A 16,573-nucleotide genomic window follows, 5' to 3' on the forward strand; every position below is an offset into this window, starting at 1 on the left:
TCTGACTTTCAGGCTGCGTTCTTTTTGGTCCTAATCGGTTTCCTGGTGGCTGCGTTCGTTCTGGTCGTGGAAATCGCCGTGTACTCCTCTTGCCGCTCGAGGAAACCCGAATATGAGTAGCTATGGCGGGATTTGCCCAAGGTCTCAAGACGTGACGGACACCCAAGACTGAGGTGACGGTCAGCGACCGGTCTTACCGAGCACTTGGAAGAAAGCTTGCGAGAGTCGTTGGAAAACTCTACGGAAATCACACAACAAATTTCGTCTGTTATTATTATTATTATTATTATTATTATTATAGCTGTTTCAACGGCATTTAATTTATATAGAATCTTCTCAATTCTTCTTATTATCTTTTTCTCGTCAGCATGTAGCTGGTGTATTAAGTTTCCTAAGGACATGTAAAGATTTTCATTTGTCTTAGGTTTATTCCTCTAACGTGTCGACAGCGCACAGGCAGTCATCTATGAGAGTTTACAGTACAGTGAATTAAGATACAGTTTACAAGTATTTATAGCATGCAAGGTCGTGTACAATCGGTGGCGGGTCGGTGGGAACGGATTTTAATTGGTCGTTGGATGGAAACGAAATCTCCCCCTGAGGCGTTCTGACCTACGTAGTTTGGACGGGGTTATTAGCGTCGGTTGGGTGTTGTTTGGGGTACCCACCTCTTGGGCGGCAGGCTGTACAATTGATATATCTTCCGCTCGTTCTCTCCCGCTTTCTCTCTCTACTTCGTCCGCTCTTTCTCTCTCTCTTGCTCTCTCTCTTTCTCTTTCGCAAGTTCCTCTCCTCTCTCTCTCTCTCTCTCTCTCAGTAGTAGCCATCTTGCTTGGTGAGACGTACCGCGTGAAGTCACAATAATCAACAGATATCACAAGTTTAACATACGACTAGAATTTGAGAAATATCTAGAAGTGTTCGTGAACTATCGGTGATAAGATTAGTGTGAAAATAGTAGGATAAAACGTCTTCTAAGTTAGTTTATCAAGTGTAATACTATAAATCAGAACAAGATGGCAGTAAGTTCCAACTGCGGGAAAAGGTGGCGTAATTTGGCGTGTTTAGCAGATTCGCAATATGATGAGGTAGCAGGAAGGGAACTGGCATTTCTCATCTATGAAATCAGCAACAGTCCTAACCAAAAAGATACAAAAGCATTCATAGATATATTAGAAGGATATAATCCTTCAAACTGGAACAAATCTAATGAAAACATCTTGAAAATAATTGAAGAAGTTCCAAATAAAATCCAAGTGGTCAAGAGACTCATAAAGAAAATATACATAAACCAACATATTCCGACAAAGAAAATGAATAAGGTGAATCTTGTGAATATCCTAATTGATGCATTAGGAAAAAGAATGCCAAAAGCATGCAAACAAATGTGTAAGGTTTGGTATAGCATAGTCAATCCACAAAACCTAATCAGAAAATGTGCTGCATGCAACATTCCGACCCATCCACAGTGTGCTGAGGTAATACAAGATTTGAGAAAAGATACAAGAATTTTTGTTCAACATGTCTATCATGGATAGACAATGTTATTAAATCAAGATTGAATGTACAAATAGTTGAGGATGAAGAAGAAGAGGAAGAGGAAGAAGAAGAAGAAAAAGAAGAAGAGGAAAACGGAAGAGAAGTAAACAAAAATGAAATGACAGAAAAAAATAAGGAAAACAAAGAACAAGATAAAAGTATGGATGCAGAGATACTCATTGATACTACATATGAGGCAATAAAGCAGCATACTACGAAGAAATAAATTACGATATGACAACAGAAAAGCAAATCCCGAAGAGGCTCTACCCAGATCTATACAATGACGGGAAAGAGGAAAAAATAGACAAGAAAGACAAAATCTGCAACCTTTTGAAAAGAGGGAATTGCAGATTTGGAGAAAGATGTTACTACAAACATCCTAAGATAGTCAAAACTATGAAATATATGGTAAATGTGCATACTTAGATGGATATGGGGATGATTGCAGAGATCTGCATCCAAAATATGTAAAAACCTAAAAGAAGGAAAAGGATGTTAAGTTCGACAAAAAATGCAAATATATGCACCCTGTAGCCATGAATCATAATCAAATAAATAACCAACCAAGTAATAAAATCCAAAATAAGAAAGAAACAAATAAAGAGGAGAAATCAAAGAATATCAGGTAAAAGAGAAAAGCAAACCACCAATGAGATACGCAGAGGTGTCAGCAAAAAATTTCAAAGCATCAGCTCCGAAATTCTACTCAAGAGATAATAACTGTATTTATTATGCAAGAGGATATTGCAGAAACGGAGAAAATTGCAGATTCAGACACAAAATTAATAATTATGATGAAGGAAGATCAAATTTTATGGAAAAGTTGGATTTTTTAATGTCAGAATTTCTGGAAATGAAAAAAGAACAACATACCAGAACAGGAAAGAGACATGGGAAAATCCTTATTACTACCAGTATTAAATGAAAAGGAGAAAACACGCAAACCATCATAGTGATGAATGCGCAGGGTTTAGTTACGAGTAACTCAAAAAGAAAAATAGAGTACTTAGAAGAACTGACCCAAAATGAAAAGAAAATAGATATAATGAATATAAGTGAAACCTGGTATTCCCAAGAGACTGGGAATGATGATCAAATAAAAGGGTTCCAAACTTATAGATCAGATAGAAAAAATAGGAATCAAGGGGGAACCGCAGTATATGGGAAAGACAAAAACAAGGAAAAATATATGAGAAATATAGTAACTCAGAATGTGAACTAATAGCGGTAGAATTTGAATCTGAAAAATTGATGAACATAGTAATATATAGACCATCCTAATACTAAAGAGTTTGACTTAATAATGAAAAATTGGATGATATATGTAGAAATCACAAGGACTGGACTATTCTCCTATCTGGTGACTTTAACTTTCCTTTCGTAGAATGGAAAGAAAAACGAATAGGAGATTGTGGTTGTACTTATACATATAAAAAAGAGAGTAATAGTAGTGCAGAAGATAAGAGGCAATTTGAAAAGCTATTAGATATGCTACTAGATACAACATTCAACAAATAAATCACCTGCCAACAAGAAAGGAAAATACTTTAGACCTAGTATTTGTGAACGAGATGAATTATGTTAAAGAAATAATAGTTTATAATGCGAGTATTTCAGACCATAATGTCATAGAATTAACAGTTCATTCCAAAGCAAGTGAAAATAGAGATAAGCAAGAAATGAAAAAGTGGGAAGGATATGGAAAATACAACTTCTACAGTAAAAATATAAAATGGTCAGAAATAATGAAGAATTAAACAAAGATTGGGATAACATTTTCGTAAGTGATGACATAAGGGTAAATACGGAGATATTATATAAAATATTGGAGATAATAGTGGAAAAATATATACCGAAGAAGAAAAGTAAACATCATTCATGCTACCAAGAGAAAGAAGGATCTTGTTCCACAAAATCAGAAAAATGGAAAAAAGGTCTGCAAAAGAAAAAAATGCATGGAAAGTTATAGAACTAAAAAGTAAGATAGAAAATGCAGAACAAAAGATTATACAATCAAAAGAAAATGAAAAACGGGACTTGGAAGAAAAAACCCTATTAAATATCAAGCAAGAAAAAACAAAAAACCCTATTAAATATCAAGCAAAACCCCAAACTATTATACTCATATGCGAAGAAGATGAATAAAAGAAGAATAGAAATAGGCCCTCTGAAAATGAAGGGAGATTAACGAATGAAAAAAGGAAATTTGCAACATACTGGCAGAACGATATAAGAGAGAATTCACCCCTAGAATAGATAATGAAGATAATGATATAGAAGTAAGGGATGAAAATAGTGAATATTTAGCTGACATAGATATTAATGAAGCTGATATTGTGCAGGCTATTAATGAAATTAAAAATGGAGCTGCTGCAGGGCCAGATGGAATTCCTGCTATTTTGTTAAAGAAAGTAGTTCATTCTATCGCAAAGCCACTTGCAATATTATTAAGACAAAGTGTAGATACAGGCAAGATATATGATGAGCCACAAATTAGCATATATTACCCCTACTTTCAAAAGTGGATCAAGACTAGAGGCAAGTAATTATAGGCCTGTGTCTAACATCACATATTATGAAAGTGTATGAAAGGGTAATGAAGAAAAATATTATGAAACATTTAATAAAAAATAATTTGTTTAATAAAGGACAAATGGTTTCGTACCCGGAAAAAGTACACAAACCCAACTGTTAGTCCACCGTGAAAACATATTCAAAAATATGAAAAGCGGAAATGAAACAGAAGTGGTTTATTTAGACTTTGCAAAAGCTTTTGATAAAGTAGACCATAATATATTAGCGAAGAAAATTAGAAAACACAATATCGTGGATAAAGTAGGAAGATGGTTAAAAGAATTTTTACACAACAGAAAACAGATAGTTATTGCAAACGACGAGAAATCGGATGAAGCCAAGGTAATATCCGGTGTGCCGCAAGGTACGGTGTTAGCTGCAATACTGTTTGTTATTATGATTGAAGACATAGACAATAATGTTAAGGATTCGGTAGTGAGTAGTTTCGCAGATGACACAAGAATAAGTAGAGAAATTACTTGTGATGAAGATAGGAACGCTCTACAAAGAGACCTTAACAAAGTATATGATTGGGCAGAGGTAAATAGGATGGTATTTAACTCTGATAAATTTGAATCAATAAATTATGGAGACAGAGAAAGAAAGCTATATGCATATAAGGGACCTAATAATGAGACCATCACAAATAAGGAAGCAGTTAAAGACCTTGGTGTGATGATGAATAGGAACATGTTATGCAATGATCAAATAGCAACTCTGTTGGCAAAATGTAAAGCAAAAATGGGAATGTTGTTAAGGCACTTCAAAACAAGAAAAGCTGAACACATGATTATGCTTTATAAAACATATGTTCGTAGTCCACTTGAATATTGCAATATGATATGGTACCCACACTATCAAAAGTATATTGCACAAATAGAGAGTGTACAAAGGTCCTTTACAGCTAGAATAGAAGAAGTTAAGGACCTAGACTACTGGGAAAGACTACAATTCTTAAAATTATATAGTCTAGAAGGAGAAGAGAAACGCTACATGATAATTCAGGCATGGAAACAGATAGAAGGAATAGCAGAAAATATCATGGAACTAAAAATATCAGAAAGAGCAAGCAGAGGTAGATTAATAGTGCCCAAAACTATACCAGGAAAAATAAGGAAAGCACACAGGACATTAATCCACTACGCACCAGCATCGATAATGCAGCGTCTATTCAATGCGTTGCCAGCTCATCTGAGGAATATCAGGAGTGAGCGTAGATGTGTTTAAGAATAAGCTCGACAAATATCTAAACTGCATCCCAGACCATCCAAGATTGGAAGATGCAAAATATACCGGAAGATGTACTAGCAACTCTCTGGTAGACATTAGAGGTGCCTCACACTGAGGGACCTGGGGCAACCCGAACAAGATGTAAGGTCTGTAAGGTAAGGTCTCGTTCGCTCCTTCTAACGCTCTCTCTTTCTCTCTCTGCCTGCTACTCCTCTCTCTCTTTTCTTTCTCTCTCTGTTTGCTTCTCTCTCTCTTTCTCTTTCTCTTCTCTCTCTCTCTCCGCTCCTCTCTGTTTCTCCCCCTCGATCTCTCTCTCATCTCTCTCTCTCGTCTCTCCCCCCTCGATCTCTCTCTCTATCTCTCTCTCTCTCTGTCTCTCTCTTCTCTCCCCCCTCGATCTCTCTCTCTCTCTCTCTCTTCTCTCGACTTCTCTCTCTCTCTCTGTTCTACCCCCCTCGACTCTCTCTTCTCTCGTGGATGTATACGTAGTCGGTTGGTTTCTTGCGCCATTTCTTCTTATGATGGTGGGGAGAAAACTCTGTTTTCTTTTACCGTGTTGATAGTCGGTTTTTTCTCTAATATATGTAAAGCTTCAAGATAACGTAGGCGTTTTCGGTCCGGTGCATGGTCAATAATTTCTATGTTCTTTATAAGCTCAGCTCTTTCTGGTCTCCTGTTGTGTTTTTCCCTATAGTGAATGAAAATGGCCCCTTCTTGAAGATGACACGAGAGACGCTTGGAGAGTCTGGTAGTGGTCATCCCGATATAAGAATGGTGGCATCCATCCACCGAGCATGTGAATTCGTAGATGACACTCCTTCTCTTCAAAGACGTTTCTGGGGGCGCCGGGTTGTTTCTAAGAAGCAGCTGGCTCGTTTTCATGCTTTTGTAATAAATTATGAGGCTAATTTTATCACTTTCTGTAGTGGGGGAGACATTTTCACTGATTATTTTCCTTATAGCCTTTTCGTCTTCCAAATATTTGTGGTGCATATGATTTTTATAAAATATTTTTATAGCTCCACTTTGGTCGTTAGTTACGGTCGTTCTTTCTTGGTGCCAATTTATTTATGGAGTCCCTCGTTTGGCGTTCGACCATACGGTTTGAAAAGTTATTATTAATGAGAACTTGTGTAGACCTTTCGATTTCCTGGTGGTTTCTCTCCATGTGGAACAGTGTGTAAGGGCGCGGCAGACGAAGGCATCTACCACCGATCTTTTATACCTGTCTGGGCACTCGCTGGACCCATTAAGGCATAGACCCGGGTTTGTGGGTTTCTTGTAAACCGTGGTGGTGTATCTCCACAAACCCGGGTCTATGCCTTAATGGGTCCAGCGAGTGCCCAGACAGGTATAAAAGATCGGTGGTAGATGCCTTCGTCCGCCGCGCCCTTACACACTGTTCCACATGGAGAGAAACCACCAGGGAAATCGAAAGGTCTACACAAGTTCTCATTAATAATAACTTTTCAAACCGTATGGTCGAACGCCAAACGAGGGACTCCATAAATAAATGGCACCAAGAAAGAACGACCGTAACTAACGACCAAAGTGGAGCTATAAAAAATATTTTATAAAAATCATATGCACACAAATATTTGGAAGACGAAAAGGCTATAAGGAAAATAATCAGTGAAAATGTCTCCCCCACTACAGAAAGTGATAAAATTAGCCTCATAATTTATTACAAAAGCATGAAAACGAGCCAGCTGCTTCTTAGAAACAACCCGGCGCCCCCAGAAACGTCTTTGAAGAGAAGGAGTGTCATCTACGAATTCACATGCTCGGTGGATGGATGCCACCATTCTTATATCGGGATGACCACTACCAGACTCTCCAAGCGTCTCTCGTGTCATCTTCAAGAAGGGGCCATTTTCATTCACTATAGGGAAAAAACACAACAGGAGACCAGAAAGAGCTGAGCTTATAAAGAACATAGAAATTATTGACCATGCACCGGACCGAAACGCCTACGTTATCTTGAAGCTTTACATATATTAGAGAAAAAACCGACTATCAACACGGTAAAAGAAACAGAGTTTCTCCCCACCATCATAAGAAGAAATGGCGCAAGAAACCAACCGACTACGTATACATCCACGAGAGAGAGAGGAGAGATCGAGGGGAGAGACAGAGAGAGAGAGAGAGAGAGAGATCGAGGGGGAGAGACAGAGAGAGAGAGAGAGAGAGAGAGAGAGAGAGAGGAGACACAGAGAGAAAGAGAAAGAGAGAGAGAGAGCAGCAGAGAGAGAGAGAGCGTTAGAAGGAGCGAACGAGAGAGAGAGAAAGAGAGAGAGAGGAACTTGCAGAAAGAGAAAGAGAGAGAGCAAGAGAGAGAGAAAGAGCGGAAGAAGTAGAGAGAGAAAGCGGGAGAGAACGAGCGGAAGATATATCAATTGTACAGCCTGCCGCCCAAGAGGTGGGTACCCCAAACAACACCCAACCGACGCTAATAACCCCGTCCAAACTACGTAGGTCAGAACGCCTCAGGGGAGATTTCGTTTCCATCCAACGACCAATTAAAATCCGTTCCCACCGACCCGCCCACCGATTGTACACGACCTTGCATGCTATAAATACTTGTAAACTGTATCTTAATTCACTGTACTGTAAACTCTCATAGATGACTGCCTGTGCGCTGTCGACACGTTAGAGGAATAAACCTAAGACAAATGAAAATCTTTACATGTCCTTAGGAAACTTAATACACCAGCTACATGCTGACGAGAAAAAGATAATAAGAAGAATTGAGAAGATTCTATATAAATAAATGCCGTTGAAACAGCTATTGTATTCAATGCTACTGCCCTCAGAGAAGGCCTCCTTCCTTATTATTATTATTATTATTATTATTATTATTATTATTATTCTGTTGAATAAAATGGCAGAATTCAGCGAATTAATATATATATTATCTTTTCTTTTTTCTTATTACTAGCTTTTCCGGCGCAGCAATACTCCTTAATATAATTATCGCAGAGCCAGAAAAGCGAGTAATAAGAAAAATAGAATAGGTAATAAGATTAATTCGCTGAATTCTGCCATTTTAATCAACAGAATTTGTTTATTATTATTATTACTATTATTATTATCTATTTATTTATTCATTAATTCATTTTTTGGTCTATCACAGTCATCGTATCGACTGGGTGGTTTTCATAGTGAGAGGTTCCGGGTTGCATCCTGCCTCCTTAGGAGCCCATCACTTTTCTCACTATGTGCGCTGTTTCTAGCTTCTGTTATTATTATTATTATTATTATTATTATTATTATTATTATTATTATTTGATTTAGATGGCATTAGCTTCATCCTTACTTCCAGTTTATTTGGCGTGCCATTTATTCCTCCCACTCCTAATTTTCGTTTGAAGTGAAAACCTTCGTTATTCGAGTTTGAAGTAGTACAAGCTTCGAGAATACTACTTTATAGTTTATTTAAATGACTTTGGAGCCATAAACAGCCGTTCATTTTCAGACTCTGAGAGACAAGAGCTCAGGTTTGAGTATTTCTTGGTCGTTGTGTTAAAAAAATAATAATAATAAAGGAGTAAAGGGTGTCCATAAAGTCCCAGTACCATTCCGATCTCTAAATACTGGTAATGGTACTGGGACTTTATGGACACCCTGTACACATTTCAATAAAAATTTTACGAGTTCCTCCGTATCTCCCTGTAGTAACCTTTGATTGCATTTTAAAAGTGTCCGTCTGATTTAACTAGGAAATCTGATTCTAGACTTTAAGCTCCTAAACTTGCTGTATAGGGGAAGGTAACTTGGATGTTTCTGTATATATGAATTAACACATATTTTGATACCTATATTTTACGCTCTTGGATATATATATATATATATATATATATATATATATATATATATATATATATATATATATATTTCGGTAGCATCTCAGTTTAAAGACATTATTTGAATAAAGATAATTATAATGATAATAAATAGAAGAAATTTGGCAAGACTGAATTTTCAGTCTTGCAATGGACTGGGATGGAAAAGATGAGCTGAGGACGGTACAACTCAACGTCAAAGACGACACAGAACTACCAGTGGCGTAATTACAGGCACCGCCAACTATACTTTGTTTTTTCCATCTGTCCATCCCCCTGTGGTGGTCGCGCATGGTAACACTGCGTCCCGGGCTTTAAATAGTTACGCTATGTCTTATTTTAGATAAATAAAAGGATATCTGGGTGTACATTTGTAACTGAAAAGTGTTTTAATGATTTACTGTATGCGAATTACACCGTTAATATTCGAAATAGGATATTATAATTGTTGAATGTAGGTTGAATGTAACTATCTAAATCCCAGGACGCAGTGTTACCATACGCAAACACCACAGGCGGATGGACAGATAAAAAAAAAACAGTATAGACCTATGGAGAGCAAGAAGTAGTAAGGGAAAAATATGGGCCTAGCACCATGGCTAGACTCCAACACTATCTCCCTCTCTTTTTAATATTATTTCTGTCCTTCAGACATTGAAAAGTTTGAATGTATTATCAGTAAAGATATCTAGTGGCTTAAACTTAGTGAGACGCTTAATTCCGTATACCAGATTGAAACTTAATATATCCAAACCGATTCTCATGTCAACAAGCTTTATTTGTGAAAATTCAGTTCATTGTTTTCAATTCCTTATACCAGACGGAAGCTTAATATATCCAAAATAACTCTCATTTCAACGAACTTTATTTCTGACAATTCAGCTCATTGTCTCAGAGAGCGATATGAGAACCTAGGATGTTTTCCCTAACACATCTCTTCGTAGTACAGCGGGTCCAGCGTCTGCACCAGCCTGCCGTCCTTGCAGGTCTCTTTCCCGCCCAATTTAGCCATGAACGCGGTCTCGGTCACTAGCCAGGCTATGTCGCACCCGCACGAGAATGGGTTACCTTTGAAAGAATGAAAATGTGGTTTATATTAGAAGGGCGATGCATTGAAACCCACATGAACGTGTGTATGCACTCGTATACGTTTTATGTGCATTTATACGGATATGTAAGTAAATAGTTACCACTTCGTAAACTACTCGCGGTATGATGAGGGGTTTTAAAGGTACTCCCGCAGTATGACATACCACTACTACTACTGCCATAACTACAATATCCAGTATTCAAGATAGTCCCAATATTTTTCCATCAACCAATGTATATTTATGTCCATTTTGATATCGCACACCACGAGCGTCGGTGATCGATGAAGCACATCGAAAAAAAAGAGAGAAAAACTTACCCTCTGCATAAAGATAGGTCAACCCTCCTTCAAAATATGGTCTCCAGACTCTCTCCTCCAGTTGTTCCAATCTGTTATTGGCAAGATTTACGTGCATGTTCTGGCCTGGTCCCACTGGAATAGAAGCCATGTCTGAGGGATGGGTTTTGGAAATATATATATATATATATATATATATATATAGATATATATATATATATATCTATATATATATATATATATATCATATATATATATATATATATAATATATATATATATATATAATACATGGCAACAAATGTCGGTACAAAAGCCAGATGATGGAGTCAGCCTTGATTAAACAAAGACAGTTCATGAACATCTCAAAAAGGGCGCCTGGAATTCAGATATCATAGATAAAATCTTCCTTCAACCAATGCTTAAGAAGGTTAATGAGGAATTATCAGTGGGGTGACCTAGTAAAACGGCTACCTGTGGATGGATCTCTTGGTATAAATACTACCTTTTCTGTAGCTTTTCTCATTCATTAACCTGCCTAAAGAGAGAGACAGCAATCTCTGAAATATAGTATTTTCTCTCTAAATTTTGATGTTTTTATGGGCTCCTTTTATTAGATAGAATTCTGTTGTAACAGAACATTGTTACTAGTCTTATATAATACATATGTATAATATATAGTTAATTTTTTCACGGAGCAAAGTGATCTACGAGCATTCCTGAAATCACCAAAGTCATTTCTGTACTAACGCTACTGGCTCCTCGTTGGACCAGGGGTTTACGTGCTCGCATACAGTTTCGGTAGTCGCGAGTTCGATTCCCCACTCTGCCAATGTGGAATCAGAGGTATTTATTTCTGGTGATTAGAAATTCATTTCTCGATATAATGCGGGTCGGATCGCACAATAAGCTGTAGGTTCCGTTGCTAGGGAAACAATTGGTGGTTCCTAGTCACGTAAAAAAAGACAAAAGTCTAATCCTTTGGGCCCGTAGCCCTAGGAGAGCTGATAATTAGTTCAGTGTGGTCTGGTTAAACTAAGATATACTTTATAGCTACTGAACAAATATTGTTTCGTGTCATAGAACTTACGCTTGAAAGCCCCGGCCGACACGTTCGAAATCTGGTTGTCTTCGACGAGGATACCCACGGAATAGTAGTCACTCTGAACCATGTTCTCCGGGAGGTGGGTCAGGTTGTTAGACCGGAGAATCAATCCTGAGAGGCGTTTCCGCCCAGCGAATGTACCTGCGTCGTGAAGAGATTGGTTAATCACTAAATACATAAACACACCACCTCACTTAAGAAACTGACCCGTATTCTTGAAAAATGGATGAAGATAAAAAATATACATATATAACATGCATTAAGCTACAAATGTCCTTAATATCCAATTCGCTCTGCCTCGGAATTCATATATTTTCATATATGTAAACCAAAGAGGAACTTTTTTAGTTGATAATAATTTCGTCCTCTCGTGGATTCGAACCAGCGGACAGAGGAGAAATCAAGACTTGTGATGTTACCGACCTCACTTGTTGGCCTAGTCGATGACTTCACTGAAGTCCTGATTTCCTCTGTCCACGAGAGGACGAAATTATTATTGACTAAAAAATTCCCCTTTAGTTTACATTAATGAAAACTTATTAATTCCGAGGTCGGGCGAATTGGATATTAAAGGACATTTGCTTTATGCATGTTTATGGATCACGGTTATGTGATAAAAATTCATATATACCACCTTCCAGCAAATCAGAGGAAAGTGGGGAAGAAGTATGGTAATCTATATACCATATAAAGATGAAAATGTGTACTATGTCTTCATATATTCCTTACCCGCCTCTTGAGTGGAATAACGAAATACAGAAATAAGATATTCGAGCCGCCTTATATAAGGAGACGATGGTAATGACGAACTCTTCAACTTGATTGAGACTTACTGCATTATTCAGGAGTCAAAATTACAGCTACTACTATAATGATAATCATGATAATTGGGAAAAAACTCTCTATCGCGAAAATGGTGATAATAATTTTAGTTGGAAAAAAACTCTTTCACGAGAGTGTATAATTTTCTAAGGGGTACACAATAATAAAAAAGGGAAGCGCTCGTTTATAATTTAAAACCCCTTTACAAAGTTTTCGAACCCTTTCCCTGGGTTCATCTTCAGAACCAATGGAAGGGTTCGAAAGCTTTGTAAAGTGTTTTTAAATTATACACGAACGCTTACCCTTTTTTTATTATTATTATTGTGGACCCCTTAGAACAATAATATAATAATTTGGTGTTAGACCCTCTTATCAAACACGTTTCATCGAATATAACTGATGTCACTGTGGCATTTATCGTTTAATATTTTAATTTGATTATTAAGAACCTTTGAGAGATTCATAAATTCAAAATCAATTCATGAATCTCTCTTTCAGAAATTCATCAATTCAAAAAATTACTTTATGAATTTTCCTTTGAGAGGTTCATCAGTTCAAAATTACTTTATGAATCTCTCTTTCAGAGATTCATCAATTCGAAATTACTTTAAGAATCTCCCTTTGAGAGATTCATCAGTTCAAAATTACTTTTGAATCCCTCTTTCAGAGATGCATCAATTCAAAATTAATTTATGAATCTCTCAAAGAGAGATTCATCAATTCAAAATTACTGTATGAATCCCTCTTTGAGAGATTAAAATTCAGAATGACTTTATGAGAGATTCGTCAATTCAAAATTCCCTTTCCTCTAAGGCAAGGTCACATTCCGGCCAAGTTTCGTCATTTTTACCGACAGCGGCATCACAGATGCCTGAAAGCCACAAACAAAAACCAAACTTTAGTGGGTACTTAACTGGGTGTATCTCAGTCAGGCCGCAGTCCTCACAGGTGAAGTCGAAGAGGTAAGGCAGACCCGCCAATCCATCAGCTGGGATATCGGAAATCGGGTTGAAACTCAAGTCCAGGCTCTCCAGCGAGCTCGACTCGAGCGTCGGAAAGGCCGAGATCCGATTGCCGCTGAAGCTCAGCGTCCTGAGAATGCCGTGCTGACTTATCTCCTCGTACGGGAAGGTCGTCAGGTTCTGTCGGTCGAGGGTGAGGTACTGGAGGAACCCTCGGCTGCCGAGGAAGACGTTCGGCTCACGACCTCCAAGTCGCCGTTGAGGAAGAAGAAGCTCTTGAACGTCGCCTCGCCGAACGTCCCGCCCTCCAGACGCCTCAAGCCCCTGGTGTTCTGCGCCATGAAGAAGTGGAAATGGGGGTCCTCGAAGGATTGGTTGAACACGCCTCGGAGCTCCTCGGAGCTTTGCACCTGGGAGCAGTCCAGGTCTGGTTTCCAAGGGGCGGTGATGCTGCAGGTGCACGGGTCTATGTCCTGCGGATCTGGACAGGGCGTCTGGAGGGTGGAAGGACTTTCTTCTGGACCAAATGTAGCGAGAGACGGCTTGAAGACGCTACAAAGGAACAGCGCTAGCGCTGGTATTTTGAGAGCCATGGCCACTTGCTGTAGTCCAAAAAAAAGTTCTCGGGATGTTTGTTGTTGATATTAGACTGCGCTGACCTTATGCCAGCACGTGGTCTCGTATTCTTTTCAGCAGTCAGTGGTCTCACGAGATGCTCTGGCAGTCCGAAACAGTATTTCGTGCCAATGCACACGGCTAATCTGAACTTGCTGATATAAATCTCCAGTGGTCCTTTTTGAAAGTGTTAATTGGGAACGCAAACACCTGTGGTTATCAGTATGTTAACAAGTATATTTGTGGCCCACGCTGGCCACACACACATTGTTTGTGTGTGTACATTTGTGTGTGTGTGGGCGAGCACGCGAATATATTTAACATATGGATAACTACAGGTGGTTGCTTTCCCAGTTTTTCATATTTAAAGAAGACCGCTGGAGGTCTTTTTATATCAGCAAGTGGAGATTAGCCGTGTATATATATACATATATTGCATGTATGTATATACATGATACAAGCATGTATACGTATATACGAGCCCATAACATAAATCACTACTGTTGAAATCGTACGCTGATTGAAGAGAAGGTTAAAGTAAAATTTTTCGAAAAGGTTCAGTTTTTTTTTTTTTCTACTGCCAGGCTGCGAAATTTCGCATCGCGTTCTGTTGTTTTTCCTGAATCATATAACTTTTTGACTGAGAGAGGCCTGAGGTCTCTCTCTCTCTCTCTCTCTCTCTCTCTCTGCGGTTAAGCTGGTTTCCATCTTTTATGTCTTTTTTTTTTTTTTTTTTCCTCCTTGATTCGTTCAGTACTGGGCTGGAAATGGGCCGAGGAGCTTGGCGTCCCACTTGCGTTCGTTCCCACCTCCTCACCCTCCCCCCTCCCCCCCACCGATCGCAAAAAATAAGAGCATCGGTATCAGAAGAAAGAATGTAAGTTTGCTTGTGTTTTTTTTCTTCAAAAAATTGACTAGATCAAGTTAACGGACTGGCTTATCCGACAAGAACTTCCAGATCTCTGTGTAATGATTTTTCCCTTCACAGGGAGAAGATATGTTACATTAATTTCCAAATGATTCATATTTATGCATTATCATTTCCCTTGTACATTAATCTCTTGAGTGTATTCATTATTTCATTATTAAATCGTCTTTCGAAGCTTTAAAGTTTCTTAACATCTCATTCAATCATTTTGTTTCAGGTCTTGTTTTGTCTTATAGAGTGAGTGGCTGAGTTAACTGGCTTTTTCCAGTGTTGATTTCCAGCCTTTTTCCAGTCTGAGTGTCTTCTTCCATTCTGAGTGTCTTCTTCCAGTCTGAGTGTCTTCTTCCAGTCTGAGTGTACAGGCTTTTTCCAGTCTTGATTGTACAGGTTTTTTCCAGTCTTGATTGTACAGGCTTTTTCCAAGCTGCGTGTCTTTTTCCAGTGTGAGTGTACAGGCTTTTTCCAGTCTTGAATTAGCAGGCTTTTTACAGACTTGAGTTTATATCCTTTTTTTAGTCTTGAGTTCACAGGCTTTTTTTCCAGCATTGAGTTTATATCCCCTTTTTCCAGTCGTTTATGTACAGGCTTTTTTCAGTCTTGAATTTGCAGGCATTTTACAGTCTTGATTTTGCAGGCTTTTTCCAGCCATGATTTTGCAGGCTTTTTCCAGTCTTGATTTTGCAGGCTTTTTCCAGTCTTGATTTTGCAGGATTTTTCTATTCATGATTTTGCAGGATTTTCCCAGTCTTGATTTTGCAGGCTTTTTCCAGCCTTGATTTTGCAGGATTTTTCCAGCCTTGATTTTGCAGGATTTTTCCAGCATTGATTTTGCAAGCATTTTCCAGCCCTGATTTTGCAGGCGTTTTCCAGGCATGATTTTGCAGACTTTTTCTAGTCTTGAGTTTATATAATTTTTTCCCGCCTTGATTTTGCGGGCCTTTTCCAGTCTTGATTTTGTTGGTTTGTTCTATCCTTGATTTTGCTGGGTTTTTCTTTTTTATTCATGGGATTTTTGCAGGTCTTTTTCCAGTCATGACTTTTGGCAGGTCTTTTTTCCAATCCCTTGATTTTTGCAGGCGTTTCCAGCACCATTCATTTTGCCTGTTTTTTTTCTATTCATTGATTTTGCAGTGGGTTTTATTTCCAGTCTTGATTTTGCCTGGGGTTTTTTTTCCTTTTTTTTTATTCTTGAATTTTAGCAGGCTTTTTTCCCAGTCTTAAACTTTTGCAGGGCTTTTCCCAGTCTTGATGTTTTGCAGGATTTTTCCAGTCTTGATTTTGCAGGCTTTTTCCAAGTCTTGATTTTGCAGGAGGCTTTTTTCCATTGTCTTGATTTTGCAAGCATTTTCCAGTCTTCATTTTGCAGACTTTTTCCGGTCTTGAGTTTATGTAATTTTTCCAGCCTTGATTTTGCAGGGCTTTTCCAGTCTTGATTTTGTAGGCTTTTTCCAGCCTTGATTTTGCAGGCTTTTTCCAGCCTCGATTTTGCTGGTTTTTTCTATTCATGATTTTGCAGGATTTTTCCGGCATTGATTTTGCAAGCGTTTTCCAGTCTTAGTTTATATAA

The 16,573-nt window shown here is 38.2% G+C and overlaps 1 protein-coding gene across 1 annotated transcript; it reads right to left on the reverse strand.

Moving 5' to 3' along the window:
- Positions 1–9,936: 9,936 nt before the first annotated feature.
- LOC135197883 (oplophorus-luciferin 2-monooxygenase non-catalytic subunit-like) lies at positions 9,937–15,552 on the reverse strand. Its single transcript, XM_064225095.1, has 5 exons — positions 15,262–15,552; positions 13,415–14,015; positions 11,665–11,820; positions 10,597–10,710; positions 9,937–10,256 (listed from the first exon to the last, which is right to left on the reverse strand). The coding sequence occupies exons 1-5, from the start codon at positions 15,550–15,552 to the stop codon at positions 10,114–10,116; spliced, it is 1,305 nt and encodes a 434-aa protein (XP_064081165.1). The 3' UTR covers positions 9,937–10,113.
- Positions 15,553–16,573: the final 1,021 nt, after the last annotated feature.

This window comes from Macrobrachium nipponense, chromosome 23, assembly GCF_015104395.2.
Source record: "Macrobrachium nipponense isolate FS-2020 chromosome 23, ASM1510439v2, whole genome shotgun sequence".
In the NCBI taxonomy this organism is placed as follows: Eukaryota; Metazoa; Arthropoda; class Malacostraca; order Decapoda; family Palaemonidae; genus Macrobrachium; species Macrobrachium nipponense.